The sequence below is a fragment of the Bemisia tabaci genome, chromosome 7, assembly GCF_918797505.1.
Source record: "Bemisia tabaci chromosome 7, PGI_BMITA_v3".
In the NCBI taxonomy this organism is placed as follows: domain Eukaryota; kingdom Metazoa; phylum Arthropoda; class Insecta; order Hemiptera; family Aleyrodidae; genus Bemisia; species Bemisia tabaci.
In genome coordinates this window covers 23,204,269-23,217,991 of record NC_092799.1, presented here as the reverse complement: position 1 = coordinate 23,217,991, position 13,723 = coordinate 23,204,269, and the positions used below count along the sequence as shown (strand labels likewise).

The window sequence follows — 13,723 nt, the reverse complement described above, 5'->3', positions numbered from 1 at the left end:
GTTTTCTGGGAGTCCCTTGATTTGCCTTCAATTAGGAAGATAGGCAAAAGCGGGTCCTCAGGAGTTGCAATAGTTGTATGCGCTTTATCATGCCAACATCAAAAAGTTGACGGAGGATTGGCGGCGCTCTCTTTTTCCGCAATCAACTTGTATGTAGTATGTGTTTTTGCGTATTAACGGAGAGAACATTATTAGAGTTTTCTTTGCCCCCAATTGCGTGTAAAATTCTGTTTTTTGCAACGAAGTGGAGAATGCCAGAGAGTAGAGCGTCTGTCGCGTTAAGTTTTCTGGGAATCACTTAACTTGCCTTCAATTAGGAAGATAGGCAAAAGCGGTTCCCCAGGAGCTGCTATAGTTGTATGCGCTTATCATGCCAACATCAAGAAGTAGACGGAGGGTTGGCGGCGCGTATTTCTTCTCCCACAATTAACTTGTATTTGTATCTACTTTGGGTTTTCACGGTGAGAGCATTATTTGAGCAGTGGCGTGGCGTGCTTTGCGATGTATTGATTGTTATGCCATTATGCCATCTATACTATAAGCTCCAAGACCTCCTAATTTTGCGAAACTGGTGACGCTTAGTTCCAGCGTTCTACCGGGCCGATTTTCATGATTTTTGCGGCTATCGACGGGCAATTGCCTCTAGATAAGCCAACTCTTTTCAGATTTTCAAAATATGGCCCAGGTTTTTTTATATTACGTGGTAAAGTTGCGAATTCTCCCATTTAAACAATGTAAATTTATACTTTTTGTCATAGTTCGTTTGAGCCTTCTACCGGGCCGATTTCCATGATTTTTGCGTAAATCGACAGGTAATAGGCCCTAGATGAGCCCGCTGCAATCAGATTTTGGAAAAAGGACCCAGGTTTTTTTAAAATCACGTTATAAAAGTGAGTGAGTTTACAGAATGCTCCGGTACTGCTACCGCTATGCGCGGGAGCCCTATGGGAAAGGATCGATGAACAGGGTGTTCGCTGCGAACATCGTAATAATCGATTCTTTACCATAGGTTTAAATGGCATAACAATCGATACATCGCAATCCACGCCACGCCACTGTATTTGAGTTTTCATTTCGTTTCATTTTCGTCGCAAAATTTTGATCGTGAGTCTGTGACGAGGTGGAAAATGCCAGAGAGCAATGCGCCTGTTGTTTAAAGTTTTCGGGTAGCCACTTGATTTGCCTTCAATTAGGAAGATAGTCCTCTGAAGCCGCAATAGTTGTATTCATATTTCATGGCAACAGCAAGAATTTGACGGAGGGTTGCCGTCGGCGCTCTCTTTTTCCATACAGCTAACTCGCATTTCTCTACTCTGTGTGCTTGCGAGGAAAGTATTATTTGAGTTTTCATCGTCCTCAATTTCGTGTAAAATTATGTTGGTCCAAAAAGGAATCAGAAGCATTGCAATGATGCTAAGATTGTGCAACTTTATCCTTTGCAATGAAATTACTGAAATCGTGAAAAATATTACATTTAGATGGTAATTTTTGTCTTAAATTTACGGTTTTTAGCGAGGAAAATAGACTGTTAACGGATAATCGAGATTTTCCTCCAAGACAAAAGAAGTTGTACTCAAAATTGCAATGCTCTTGGTTCCTTTTTGTAAAATGCAGTCCAAATAATGTGTCTAGTTTGCAGTGTCTTAAATACGGACGATTGTTAGCAATTGATGACACCGCACCAAGAACAGCCTATAGGCGTATAGGTCGTTATTACGCCCATCTGCTTTTCGGATTCTACGTACCCTGGACTATGCTGTGGTAGCGATAGAATATAGATAGGTAACGGCTCGAGGTCGAAAAAACCTTTTTTTTTTCGAGTTAAGTCAGGCCTCTGGATCGATGGGTGCAAGAACGACCTATAAACGGGCCCATAAGGTGCTAGTTACCTTTTCCTTTACTCACTATCGATATTCTTTCATTTTGCGTTAATCATAAGTGATTTAAATGATTTATACTTCATATTGCCACCAAAATGACTGTTGGGCGTAATAATGGCCTATAAACCGCTTTTTTAAATGAAATATATGAGAGTGTAAACCCAAAATGTATCGCAAAATCTACCCGGCATCCTTCAATAGAAGGGTTAGGTCACCCAAAAACACCAAAACAGGGTACCTGCATAGAAAAGTCTGCGCAGTACATCAAAAACAAAACTTTAAATGCGTTTTTCTCAAAACGTGGTTTCCATACACGCTGGGCTTGTCGATTTCCTTTGACATTTTTGCAGTGGTGAATGCATAGCTGAAGTGCGCTCCAGCTAGCATTGTGTTTAGCAAATGGGTAGTTTTTATACGAGGATTAAAAATAAACAAGTGCTACGGAACAAAACAAAAGAATATGAACTATTCAAAACAATAATCCGGGTATCGGAACTTGGCTGTTTTGAAAACGCCTTCAAATGCGGCGTGATACCTCACGCATTCCGGAGAGTTCAAATAGTTGTATCATTGCGCCTTAGGAATGTGAAGGAAGATTACAATTGAAATAGCCTCCATACACGCCGGGCTTGTCAACGACCTTTGACATTTTTGTAGTGGTGAATGCATGGCTGAAGTGCGCTCCAGCTAGAATTGTATTTAGCAAATGGGTGGTTTTTATACGAGGATTAAAAATAAACAAGTGCTACGGAACAAAACAAAAGAATATGAACTATTCAAAACAATAATCCGGGTATCGGAACTTGGCTGTTTTGAAAACGCCTTCAAATGTGGCGTGATACCTCACGCATTCCGGAGAGTTCAAATAGTTGTATCATTGCGCCTTAGAAATGTGACCTTTGACATTTTTTGACTTTGCGGGAGATTACAATAATTAGACAAAGAACGGAGGCCTCTTTCGATAAAATTTTCCGGTCTGAAGTTTCTAAGCCCGTTTTCTCAAAACTTCATTTTTGCATTTACTGCTCTCTTCGGCAGAGATGTTTGTTCGAATCGGCTCGAGACGGGCTTTTGGCCAGTCGCCCGCCGCACCGCCGGAATCGGTTTGGCGGGAACAATCATGAATGAGTTTAGCGCCGTCTGCGACGGATGGTCAGATCGGGTTGGGGGCGGGCGGGGTGGTCCATCGCACCTGTAGCACGCGGCTCGGCGCCGGCCATCGCGGGCCCTTCAGTCGATGAATGGAAAGTGTCCGCCGCGCCGCGTTGCGTTGCTCCAAGCTCACGAGCTTTCGCGTAAACAAACTCGCGTGGTCAGTTCCGCGGCGGCCTTCGCCGACTGAAAGTTCACGCTGCGAGACAGGAGTGCACTTCGGTTCAAATTTGAGTGATTTGTTTGGGTGCAGTTTTGGAAGTTACCCCATTTAGGAGACCACATCTGAGTAAGTAACACTTTGTCTACGACTCCTTACACTCGGATAGCGCAAGTAAAGCATAAATTGACTACATTTTGCGATTTTGAAATACTAACTCTGGCTCAGTCAAGAAAACAACGTATGTGCCATTAGTTTCTTTCTTTTTCCGCATCTGAGTAAGTAACACTTTATCTACAACTCCTTACACTCGAATAGCGCAAAGTAAAGCATAAATTGACTACATTTTGCGATTTTGAAATACTAACTCTGGCTCAGTCAAGAAAACAACGTATGTGCCATTACTTTCTTTCTTTTTTTTTTTTAATTTGCACAAGGAAAGAAAAGTGTACAATATTTACTTACAGATACATGTAAATAAAGCTAAACATAACAAAAAAGCTTAAAACATAACATAAAATAAAGCTATAACATGTAAATAAAACATGTAAACATGTTTTAAAGCTTAGTTCAGCTGTAATATAACTTAACCAAATTTTGTGTACATTTTAACGTAGATTTGGATATACTGCCTCCACGATGTGAGGAGGATTAGTTCCCCTATGCGCAAATATGATTTTACGGATGAGCCAGAAATTGTAGTTTTTAATTGCAAAACATGTTCCAAATGTTCAACAAGGCCCAAGACCGCTTTTCGACGAGACTGAAACAATAAAGTCACTAAATTTTACTTCATAGGTCGCATCCAAATCATTAAAAAAAAAATTGGCAAAAATTAATTTTTACGGGTCTAGGGAAGAAACCCCCCCCCCCCCCCCACAAAATTTTGAATATTTCCGGACGATGGATTTGAACTGGAAAAAAATGAATTCGCCCAAAGGTCTACATCAAAACTTTAAAATTTGTTTTTCTCGACTTGGCCCCTCCAAAATTATCTGAAGTTTCCTGCATTACTACAGTTCAAGGAGCAATTCAATGTTTGAAGGCGGAAAACTGAGAATTCCAGAAAACTTTATCATAGTTTTCTCGCATTTCGTTTAGCCTTAGATGCGTATTTTTAGAACACTTAAAAATCATTTTAGGTGAAAGTTATATTTTGAAATCTGAAACCAATGTTATTGAGAGCTCTGAAAAGAGTTTCCAATAAAATACACTAAAAAAATTCCTCTGACCCAAAATTGGTTTTTTCATCGATGAGCAATTTTTGGAGTTTTCTCCGAAGGGTCCTTGCCCTCTGCCTCAAATATAACATTCACAACTTTTAACCGCCGGGTGGATAACCGCCAAAGATAGGAGCCTGGAGCCCACCTCTTAAAATGCGGCGGAATGCAATAAATAGTATTAACACAGTATAATATGGTCTATAGCCTATATTCGTGGTGATGGAGGCCGCAGGTACCACGGTCGGTAATCGAAAATCGTCGATGATTAAGCGCGGCTAGGAAACATTACAAAATCAAATCGGAAAGACCGCATTTGACATGAATCTTGTAAACACCTACTGTCACGTATTAAAGAAGGAATATAATTATTTTTTAAGAATAGATTAAACAGTTTTACCTCTTGGTCCAAGTATGTCAACATCATTCGTGGAAGAAATTTCTGATAGAGGTTTGGGATATTAATTTGCATTGAGAATAGAAGGTGCTTAAATTGACCGCGGATAATGCGAACCGCGGATAACTGAGGCATGGATAAATCGCGATAGCATTTGGTAGTTTAATTTATATGAATGACGTAAACCATGTTAGTTACCTAGCATTTAGAAGTAAAACTCATTTGTTGGTTTTATTTATGAACCATGTGGACCAATTATATTAGTCTTAATCAACTGTTTTCTGCGATCTATGATTCTTCGATTCGCGCAGAAAATAAGAGATGAGAAACAGTTCAATATAATCGGACGACAAGGCACTTCGCGGGTGAAAGAGGTGGGCATCGGGTGTGTATGATTCCGACCGTTGACCTGTCGTTTAAGGAAATCGAGATCTTTACATAAAAGTAATGTAGTTAGTTTCAATGGCGCGCTGCCTCCATTCCAGGGAGATTGCGAAAGTGAGACAAGTCGAGCCCGAGCGAATAAGACTCACTCTCGTTCATTCGAGATGGAGAGTTTGCCTTGATATAACCAGTTCGGAGCGATATTTATGATACTTACAACTAATCAGGTGAAACTGTTAAATTTTTGAGGCTATAACTAGGTTTATCGAAGCCTGTCAATCAGCTTCAGAAAAATCACTCACTCCTCGACTTTTTACCTACTACAAAATAGGCATGAAGAGGGATTGCCGATATTCAGGAAAATAAAAGAATTGTTGCTCTTAGAGTCCCTTTATACTGAGAGTCAAGACAATATAAATCCATTTCTGATTGGTTCCCGTATTTTAGGCCTTCACAGTGCCACAAACGGGAATAAAGATTACATTTTCACCGATTGCAAAGATTACAATCTGGAATGGACTAGGGAATTACGGGTTCGGCAAGGAACAAACGGAATGAGAGAAGGAACGGAGAAAGGAATTCGAGAATGGGCCGATCAAAGATTACAAAAAACGTTCAATTTCTGTAATCTTTATTCCCGTTTGTAACTCCATGAGGGGGTGTTGTCTTGACTCTCAGCATAAAGGGACTCTAGTTGCCCTTAAAAAACCCACAGTGGCTTCTAGGTTCTGCATATTTTCCTAGTCGTACTTAGGTACAATGTTTCTTTTGTCGTAGGTATCAATTATTTCGGTCGTGGTAACGATGTTGACCGCGACGACATTTTGTTACTAAGACCGATAAGTAATTGCCACCACAAAAGTAACACCGTAATTACGATTAGGGAGCTCCCCGGACCTTAACTCCCCTATGATCATTGTGAGACTGTAAGAGCGACCATTTTTGTATATCCCCGATGCAAGGAAATACTCATAAATGAATGAAGCATCAAGTTTTTAAAATAATTTCGGTTCAGTTTGCTCGACACAACTAGCACCATGTGCATCCGTCAATATCTGGAAGAAGTCAAAGATTTTTATAAAAGAACCTAAGAGATGGATGTCATTTGTTTTATCATAATTTGAATTTTTCTATGCTTAATTTTTGGAATTGACATCATTGACTGTATTTTTTTGAATGTTCGGAATTCGATTCATTTAATTGACTTTTTAATTTTCTTTTTTACACCTCGGCAGAATCCTTCATTCAAATATTACAGTCAAAACCATTTCAAAGGTGATCAGCTAGCATACATCTAACTGTCGCGATCGTTGGGAGGCTGATAGGAGCTGGTCGTTAGAGAACCCTTCGTAATATTTAGCGCAACTATTTTAACGTAGCTGCGCTGTTTTTGCCTACCTCGAATTCTGAAGGGGATTACGCGCGCGCGGGAGACAACTTGCCATTTGTTGGATTGCGGAATTTTCTGGCAAGAGAATCATAGCTTTGAGAATTCTCTCCTCCTCTAGTGGCCTCTCAGTGTCGCGGATAGTTTATTTTATTTTAAAAAAATGGAGAATTCAATGTGACAAAATAGTAAAAGGTAAGACTTTTGAAAGAATATTTTGAAAGGAGGATGAACGGCTCAGGGCCGGATTTACCTACTTGCCGCCCATGGGCCGCCTGTATTTTGCCGCCTCCTTCTCATTCGTATATTGAAACATCAATAAAAACCATCAAGTGAACGTGCCAGCGGGGGAGGGGTGCATAAGACGCGTTGAACACATGTTTTGGGAATGCTCTGTCAACACTAGTAGCAAAAGTTAAGTTTCGTAAACCTATCTCTGCGTGGACAAGGCCTTTCATTCATAAGAAATGAACAAAAAAATTATGAAAGAACAAACATGAATTTGGTTCAATGATTTTAACTTCCGCCGCCGCGCCGCGCCGTGCAGACCGCATTGTGTTTGGCGCAATGCGTGAAGTATTCATGCAGTCTTGTAGGCGCTAATATGTGTTACATGCCGATCGCCGCGCCGAGGGCTTCTCCTTTTCATCTCAAGTCCTCGTCGTCATTGCTCTCTGCGCCGCGCCGTTCTAGGCCAAATTGCGTGTTTGGTTTCTCTCTAAACTTGACTACTTAAAGGTGCTGCCTTTTATATCACTGAAAGACGACAAAATTAAAAATTACTATACTCTCTGGAAATGAGAGATTTTGTCGCCTTTTCTCGTTTGTAATTTTTTTTCTAAATCCGATATTTTTTTACACCTACATTTAAAAAAATTGGAAAATTTGCCACCCTCTAGATTTGCCGCCATGGGCCGCGGCCCATGTGGCCACCCCCTTAATCCGGCCCTGGAATGGCTTAAGAATGGTACTGAGTTCTCGATTTGAAAATATACCGATCCCAAATAAGGATAGGCTAGCTGAGCGGAGGTTTGTTTGATTGCGTCTAAGTATCTTCACATTTACAATAATTCAATTAGGCGGGATTTATCTCCGAAAGAGAAAAAATAAACGTGACCCAACATTATTGACTGTTTTTTTTTTTTTTTTTTTTTTTTGAGAATTTTGGATCAGTTTTCAGAGAAAATATTTTTATAAATTCCCCTTAAAATCTATGTACATCTTTTTATCTTTCTCTCCATCTCTCCTCCTTCCTTTTCCCCTCTTTTTTTCTCTCCTTTTCCCCATTGGCAATAATGACTTTCAAAATTTTAGTCAGTTTCTAATGCTGTTCTTTTGACATTTCTTTAAAGGCGAAAAAACATTTTTTCAAGCCTCTAAACATCTACGACTTGGGATAAGGTTAAAAAGTTCAAAATAAAAACAGGTCTCACGGGGAAATTATCTATGAACGTCAAAGAATTTTCCAGAGCCTTATAAAATTAAAAAATAAGAGCCCAGTTTCCGATCCCATGGGTCACCCGAAAAAACAACGTTGACCTTTGATCGAGCATTTCATCAATATTTTACGAGCCGCACAACGACACATTGACAAAGAAAGCACGCCCATTCTGTACGATATATGCTTCCGTTTTATCTCGTGCCTGCCTTAACGTTATCAACGAATAAACTCAAATTCAGCCGCACTGTAACATCACTGTAATTAACGTTAATCCGATTAGATCAAAATTATTGCGTAACATTTTTTTGAGACAGCCCCAAATTCCAGAATATGAAACTTACGCTCAGTCAGTGATTCGGGCGCACTATCGGAGAATGTCGGGCAACCACAATAATTGCATTGCGCCAGGTATTTCAAGTTAACGTAGAAAATTGAGGAAGAATTTTTCTTGTTCGGTGGGAAGAAACACTCTTGGGGTATCTAATCTGCATGCCAGGGAGGCTCATTTTTGTGTGCGAATAAGTGCTCAAGTTTTTAAGGTCAGAGGAAGTTCAATAGCTTATTGATTTCTCCTCCGCAGACGTAATTTTAAAATTTCGCGATCTGATTCCAAAGTGATGATCGACTGATCCGATAATTTTTTGTGAAAGTCCTTTCTCTCGTTGTGCCTCAGAGACGTCTTGTCTCCTATGAAAGTATGCCTTTCTTCCAAAATTCATGGTGGATGTTTGAGGTAAGGTCAACCCCCTAGCCCATGCTCGGTTTATTTGATACAATTTTTCATTTAGTTGAGTTGGATGGAGTCAAAAAAAACCAGAACAACTGCATCTCACTTAAATCACCTAATTCCCCCTACTTTGGCATCTAATCTCTTCAAGGGTTTCTGAATGTCGAGAAACTCTTTGTTAATTTCTTATCGATTCATCGTCGAAATAGACATAATTGAATCAGTCTCTGGCAGGGCTGCAAATTCAAAATACTTTCAAATTCATCCCCACTCCCCCCCCCCCCCCCCACATTTTTTGCCTTTTGAAGAACAAGATAAAGGCAGTACGTGCTTCGTTCTGCATGCTTGTATGGTCACATTTTGAACCCACAACAAACAAATTTTATGGCAGAGAATGGTATAATTCTACTCAGGACAGTAGTACCTAGGTGCACCTTTATGGCGAGCTAATTTGCATTCATCACTGTTTTGTCTGACCTAACGTCAGTTTTTGCGCACGTTCTGATTTCTCTCGTGTAGACTTCTTTTTTAAACAAACTAGGGGGTACGTCTCCTGACACCTTCGCGGTCCAATCCCCCGAAGCGCTTCGCGTCTCAGCCGTTAATCATTTTGCATTACACTCTTATTCTTTCATATTAGAGAGTAAGATCAGACGAATTTCACTACTCTAGGTGAATCAGTCAGTCCATTTAAACTAGATCAAATGATTTTTAGAGGAAAATAGATTTTGAAAATTTGGACCATACTGCTTGGCCGCACTACTTAAAGAAAAACGCTGTACGAACATTCGATACTTGCCAAATTTCCTTCCATAAAATATTAATTTTGGAGGAAAGTTATGAGTTATTTTCCGGAAAATTTTTAGATACTTAAGATCAAATTGCGCGTTAAATTCTCTAAAAAATTTGGAGGAAAATATTGATAAGTTTCCCAGAAATTTCGAACTTTATTGACGGAAATGAGGTAAGGTCTGAAAGCTCATACGGTCTTCCTTAGCGTGGCAGTGCTCTCTTCAGTAAAACGACGCATAGTGGATCGAGTCAATCAGAGCAGTCGGACATGAAATTTACGACTAAAACTGCAAATTTTAATGTTTAATTCGTCACATTTCAAATTTCAAGGGGTGCGTTTAGAAGAAAATTTCACGAGAAAACCAATTGAACCACTTTTATAGCCTCAAAGTTGTGTATAAACGGAGTTATAAAAAGTTTCCAAATTTTGTCCGACCTCTCCTATTGGCTCGATCCACCGTGCGACGCACAGTGGATCAAGTCAGTGGGAGAGGTCGGACAAAATCTGGAAACTTTAAACGCTTATAACTCCGTTTATACAGAATTTTGAGGTCCTAGAAGTGGTTCCATTGGTTTCCTCGTGAAAATTTCTGATAAGGGCACCCCTTAAAATTTAAATTTTGGCGAAATAAATATCAAAATTTGCAGTTTTAGTCCAAAATTCCATGTCCGATCTCTCTGATCGACTCGATCCACTATGCGTCGTTTTACTGAAGAGAGCACTGCCACGCTAAGGAAGGTCGTATGAGCTTTCAGCCGTTTCCTCATTTCCGTTAATAAAGTTCGAATTTTCTGGGAAACTTATCAGTATTTTCCTCCAAATTTTTCAGAGAATTTTATGCGCAATTTGACCTTAAGTATCTAAAAATTTCTACTGTGCGACGTGGGGGCGAGTACGAGGGGTCCATTGTTCGTGATTTCGGCCGGAGGCTGTCGGGGGCATCTTAGGGAGGCGTTGGTGCCGCCGCCGCCGCCGCTGGTGGAGCGCCGCGCCGGGGCACCACGAAACGAACTCATAGACGAGGCGTGTCTTTCACAGAAGGCCTTCGGATTCCTCCCTCCACGACACTCCGGTCCGAGTCCGGTTCACCTTGGAGTCGAACATCACTGCAGCAGCGCCGCGGAGTGTTTACACCCGTGCAAGAGATCCATTGTTGCCGCCGCTGGAAAGTACAATGATAAAGATCACGTACATAAAAAAAGACACAGTTCACACGTGAGGACGTTCAAAGCGGGTTTCCAGGATTTTATGGTGCCCCGATAGGTCCATAAGTGGGAGAGGAACTTTCTCTAGGAGCAGGCTTTAGATAGGTATTTCTTAAGTCCCTTCATACTGAGAGTTAAGCCAATGTGAATCTATTTCTGATTGGTGCCCGTATTTTAGGCCTCCACAGTGTCATAAACTGGAATTATCTTCCTATGAAACATTACCCCTTCTCTTATAGGAAACCTCCGTGCCCCCCCCCCCCCCCCTCTTGTTTTTCCAACAAGATCAGGGCCAATTTTCCAATTTTCTTCTTGTTTCTAGTTGTCTTGTTTTTCTTATTTTTCTTGTCGTCCCCCAAAGTTTCAACCCAAGCGCCGCCATCCTGGTAAAAATTAGCGATAGGAGCTGCGTTTCAAAATACCATAGGAGTTCTTATAGCCGACTAAAGAAGGCTATAGAAAATCGGATAGCTGGCTGTAGAAAGCGGAGCAAGTCATATAGCCGGGCTATAAGAAGCTATAAAAAAGTATACAGTCGGGCTATAGTTTCTATCGCCGGGCTTTACACTTGATCACCATTGGCTATAAAAGGCTATAAGAAATTGTGTAGAAATTCGTGTGCTTTGGAAATCATTAAGTTTTTTACGGAACTACCTTAATGTTTGCAAAACGCACATTATATTTTCCTTTAAAACACATTTTTTTTTCATCAATTAAAATGAGAATAATCCATACAGAGTGTGCAAACATTTCAGAATCATGAGTTGAAAAACGCTGACTCCGCGAGATCAAATATTAGAGCCTAACACAAAGCGGAGCGGCGTCGCACTGGCGCCTACAAACCTAACAGGGATACTTCACGCATTGCGCAATGCGTGAGGTATCACTGTTAGGTTTGTAGGCGCCAATGCGCGTTTCGCGCTGGCTGCCCGCCCGCCGCACCACAGCGTGCCACGGCGTCTGAAGCAACTATTTCACACCAGAGGTATTGCACAGTATCATAAGAAATTGAAGGCGCTCCAACATATTAAGAATGACAGGTATCCTTCAAAAGTACGGAGCTTTCCTCGCAAAATAAATCAAGATACTACGGCACAAAAAGAGAGCGGTAGTCCAAAAACTAACTAAGTCCTAGTATCCGTAATTAGTAACGTTTAGCATAAACTTCATCGTCTGGCTGTTGCTTAATCGCCATCGGCTATAAAAGGCTATAAGAAATTGTACAGCCGGCTTTAGGTCTATAGTATTTTGGAACACACATATTCTACTGCCAATTTTTACCAGGGCACTGACAAGTAGCTCTTACATTTAATGTTCTCGGCTGCCTGCAATATAAATCCAGGCATGGTCGCGTTTCCATAACAACGGTAGATCTGGCACCTCGGTGGGTGACACCTCAGAGGTGACTCCACCGCGGAACCGAGTTGAGGAGGATGCGGATGGTCCAGATTGTGATCCCGAGCGCCGCGCGGTGCGGCCGGCGGCGCCTGCGTAGTACCTTGCTCGAGCCCATTGTTATGGGACAACGTCAGAACGCGTTACGTTGCGGTGCGACGACGCGTACTTGTTTACCTTGCACCAGTCACTTAACGGTGACTTTACTCCGACGACCCGGGAAGCTTCCTGGGTCGCATACCGGTGCGTGACAGCGTGTGACCGCTCGTCGGATGGTCATCGTCATTTTGTCCTCTTCAAAAAATAGGAAATAGGCGTAAATTGGGTCCCTCTTCTACCTTGATGTTCCCAACACATTATCACATGTGGATTACATTCCGCAATAAGGAACCCGAACCACTATCTCTGGCTCTCCCATGAAAGCACATATTTTCATAGGGAAAGTAATTGCATGTAAGTTGTTTCTAAAATGGGCCAGAAATAGTGGTTCCTTATTGCAAAATGTAATCCATGTAGACGCTGTAAAAGGATGAAGGAGGAGGTATACATGTGCAAGGAGTCTCAGGAAATCGTAGCATTAAAAAAAAGAAAAAGAAAAAAAGAAAAAAAAGGTGTTGGCTTTCTTTTTAAATTATTAATTAGTTGTGATTTAAATACTCTGCCCAATGGCGTGCACTGAAAAAAAATTGTTAAGTATGGGCTATGTGGACATACCGTCCGTTCCGGGCTCACAAGTCGAATGTTCCGGGTGCTAGAGCCGTAGCTTCGGTTGCTTTTTGTCCCCCAGTTTTAGCCACGGGCAAATTTTCGGGAGAATTGTCTTTTTTCTGAATTTTAGCGACGTTATATAGACTCATGAAAACTCATGAAAAGTGGCGATCTCCAATAAAATTTAGCACTGAATTCTATACCGAGGTCTTCAAAAGACCTATCGAAATCTCAAGGAAAGAGGAAATTTCAGGTAGAAAGGGGGGGGGGGAGGAGAGTTTCTTCACCGTGAACTATTTAAGACGTCCTCCTTTTCGTCTTAAGTTTGTTGGACTTAAGGTTGTCTTGCTGACTTTCGTCTTATGTTAGTTGTTTGTAAATAAAGGAGAAACTTGGAAGCATTGTAATCAATCGAATCAATGTTTTTATACATACCTCCACCATAAAAATGCAGGCCCTGCCCTCAGTTCTTGGCGCTTGCAGATAACTTAAGGACTTAAGTTTAACTGCTATAGGACTTAAAGGACTTAAGGTTGTCTTCCTGATTTTCGTCTTATGTTAGTTGTCTGTAAATAAAGGAGAAACTTGGAAGCATTGTAATCAATCGAATCAACGTTTTTTTACATACCTCCACCATAAAAATGCAGGCCCTGCCCTTAGTTCTTGGCGCTTGCAGATAACTTAAGGACTTAAGGTTAACTACAGGACTTAAAGGACTTAAAGTGCTTGGACGTAAGGTTGTCTTGCGGACTTTCGTCTTATGTTAGTTGTTTATAAATAAAGGAGAAACTTGGAAGCATTGTAATCAATCGAATCAATGTTTTTATACATACCTCCACCATAAAAATGCAGGCCCTGCCCTCAGTTCTTGGCG

The 13,723-nt window shown here is 41.0% G+C and overlaps 1 protein-coding gene across 2 annotated transcripts in view; it reads left to right on the top strand.

Annotated features, from left to right (window-relative positions):
* The first annotated feature begins 3,100 nt into the window (after positions 1-3,100).
* The window catches only part of LOC109032759 (excitatory amino acid transporter 2), a 63,511-nt gene continuing 52,888 nt past the window's right edge, over positions 3,101-13,723 (top strand). Inside the window, exon 1 of one of the 2 annotated variants that reach the window (XM_019045040.2) lies at positions 3,101-3,321. Coding sequence is in view for 1 of the 2 variants with exons in the window: in XM_019045038.2 (XP_018900583.2) it covers positions 8,719-8,754 (36 nt within the window). In the remaining variant the exon portion in view is untranslated. Of the gene's footprint in view, positions 3,322-8,384; positions 8,755-13,723 lie in introns of those variants that run through there. The other variant, XM_019045038.2, reaches the window with a different exon arrangement.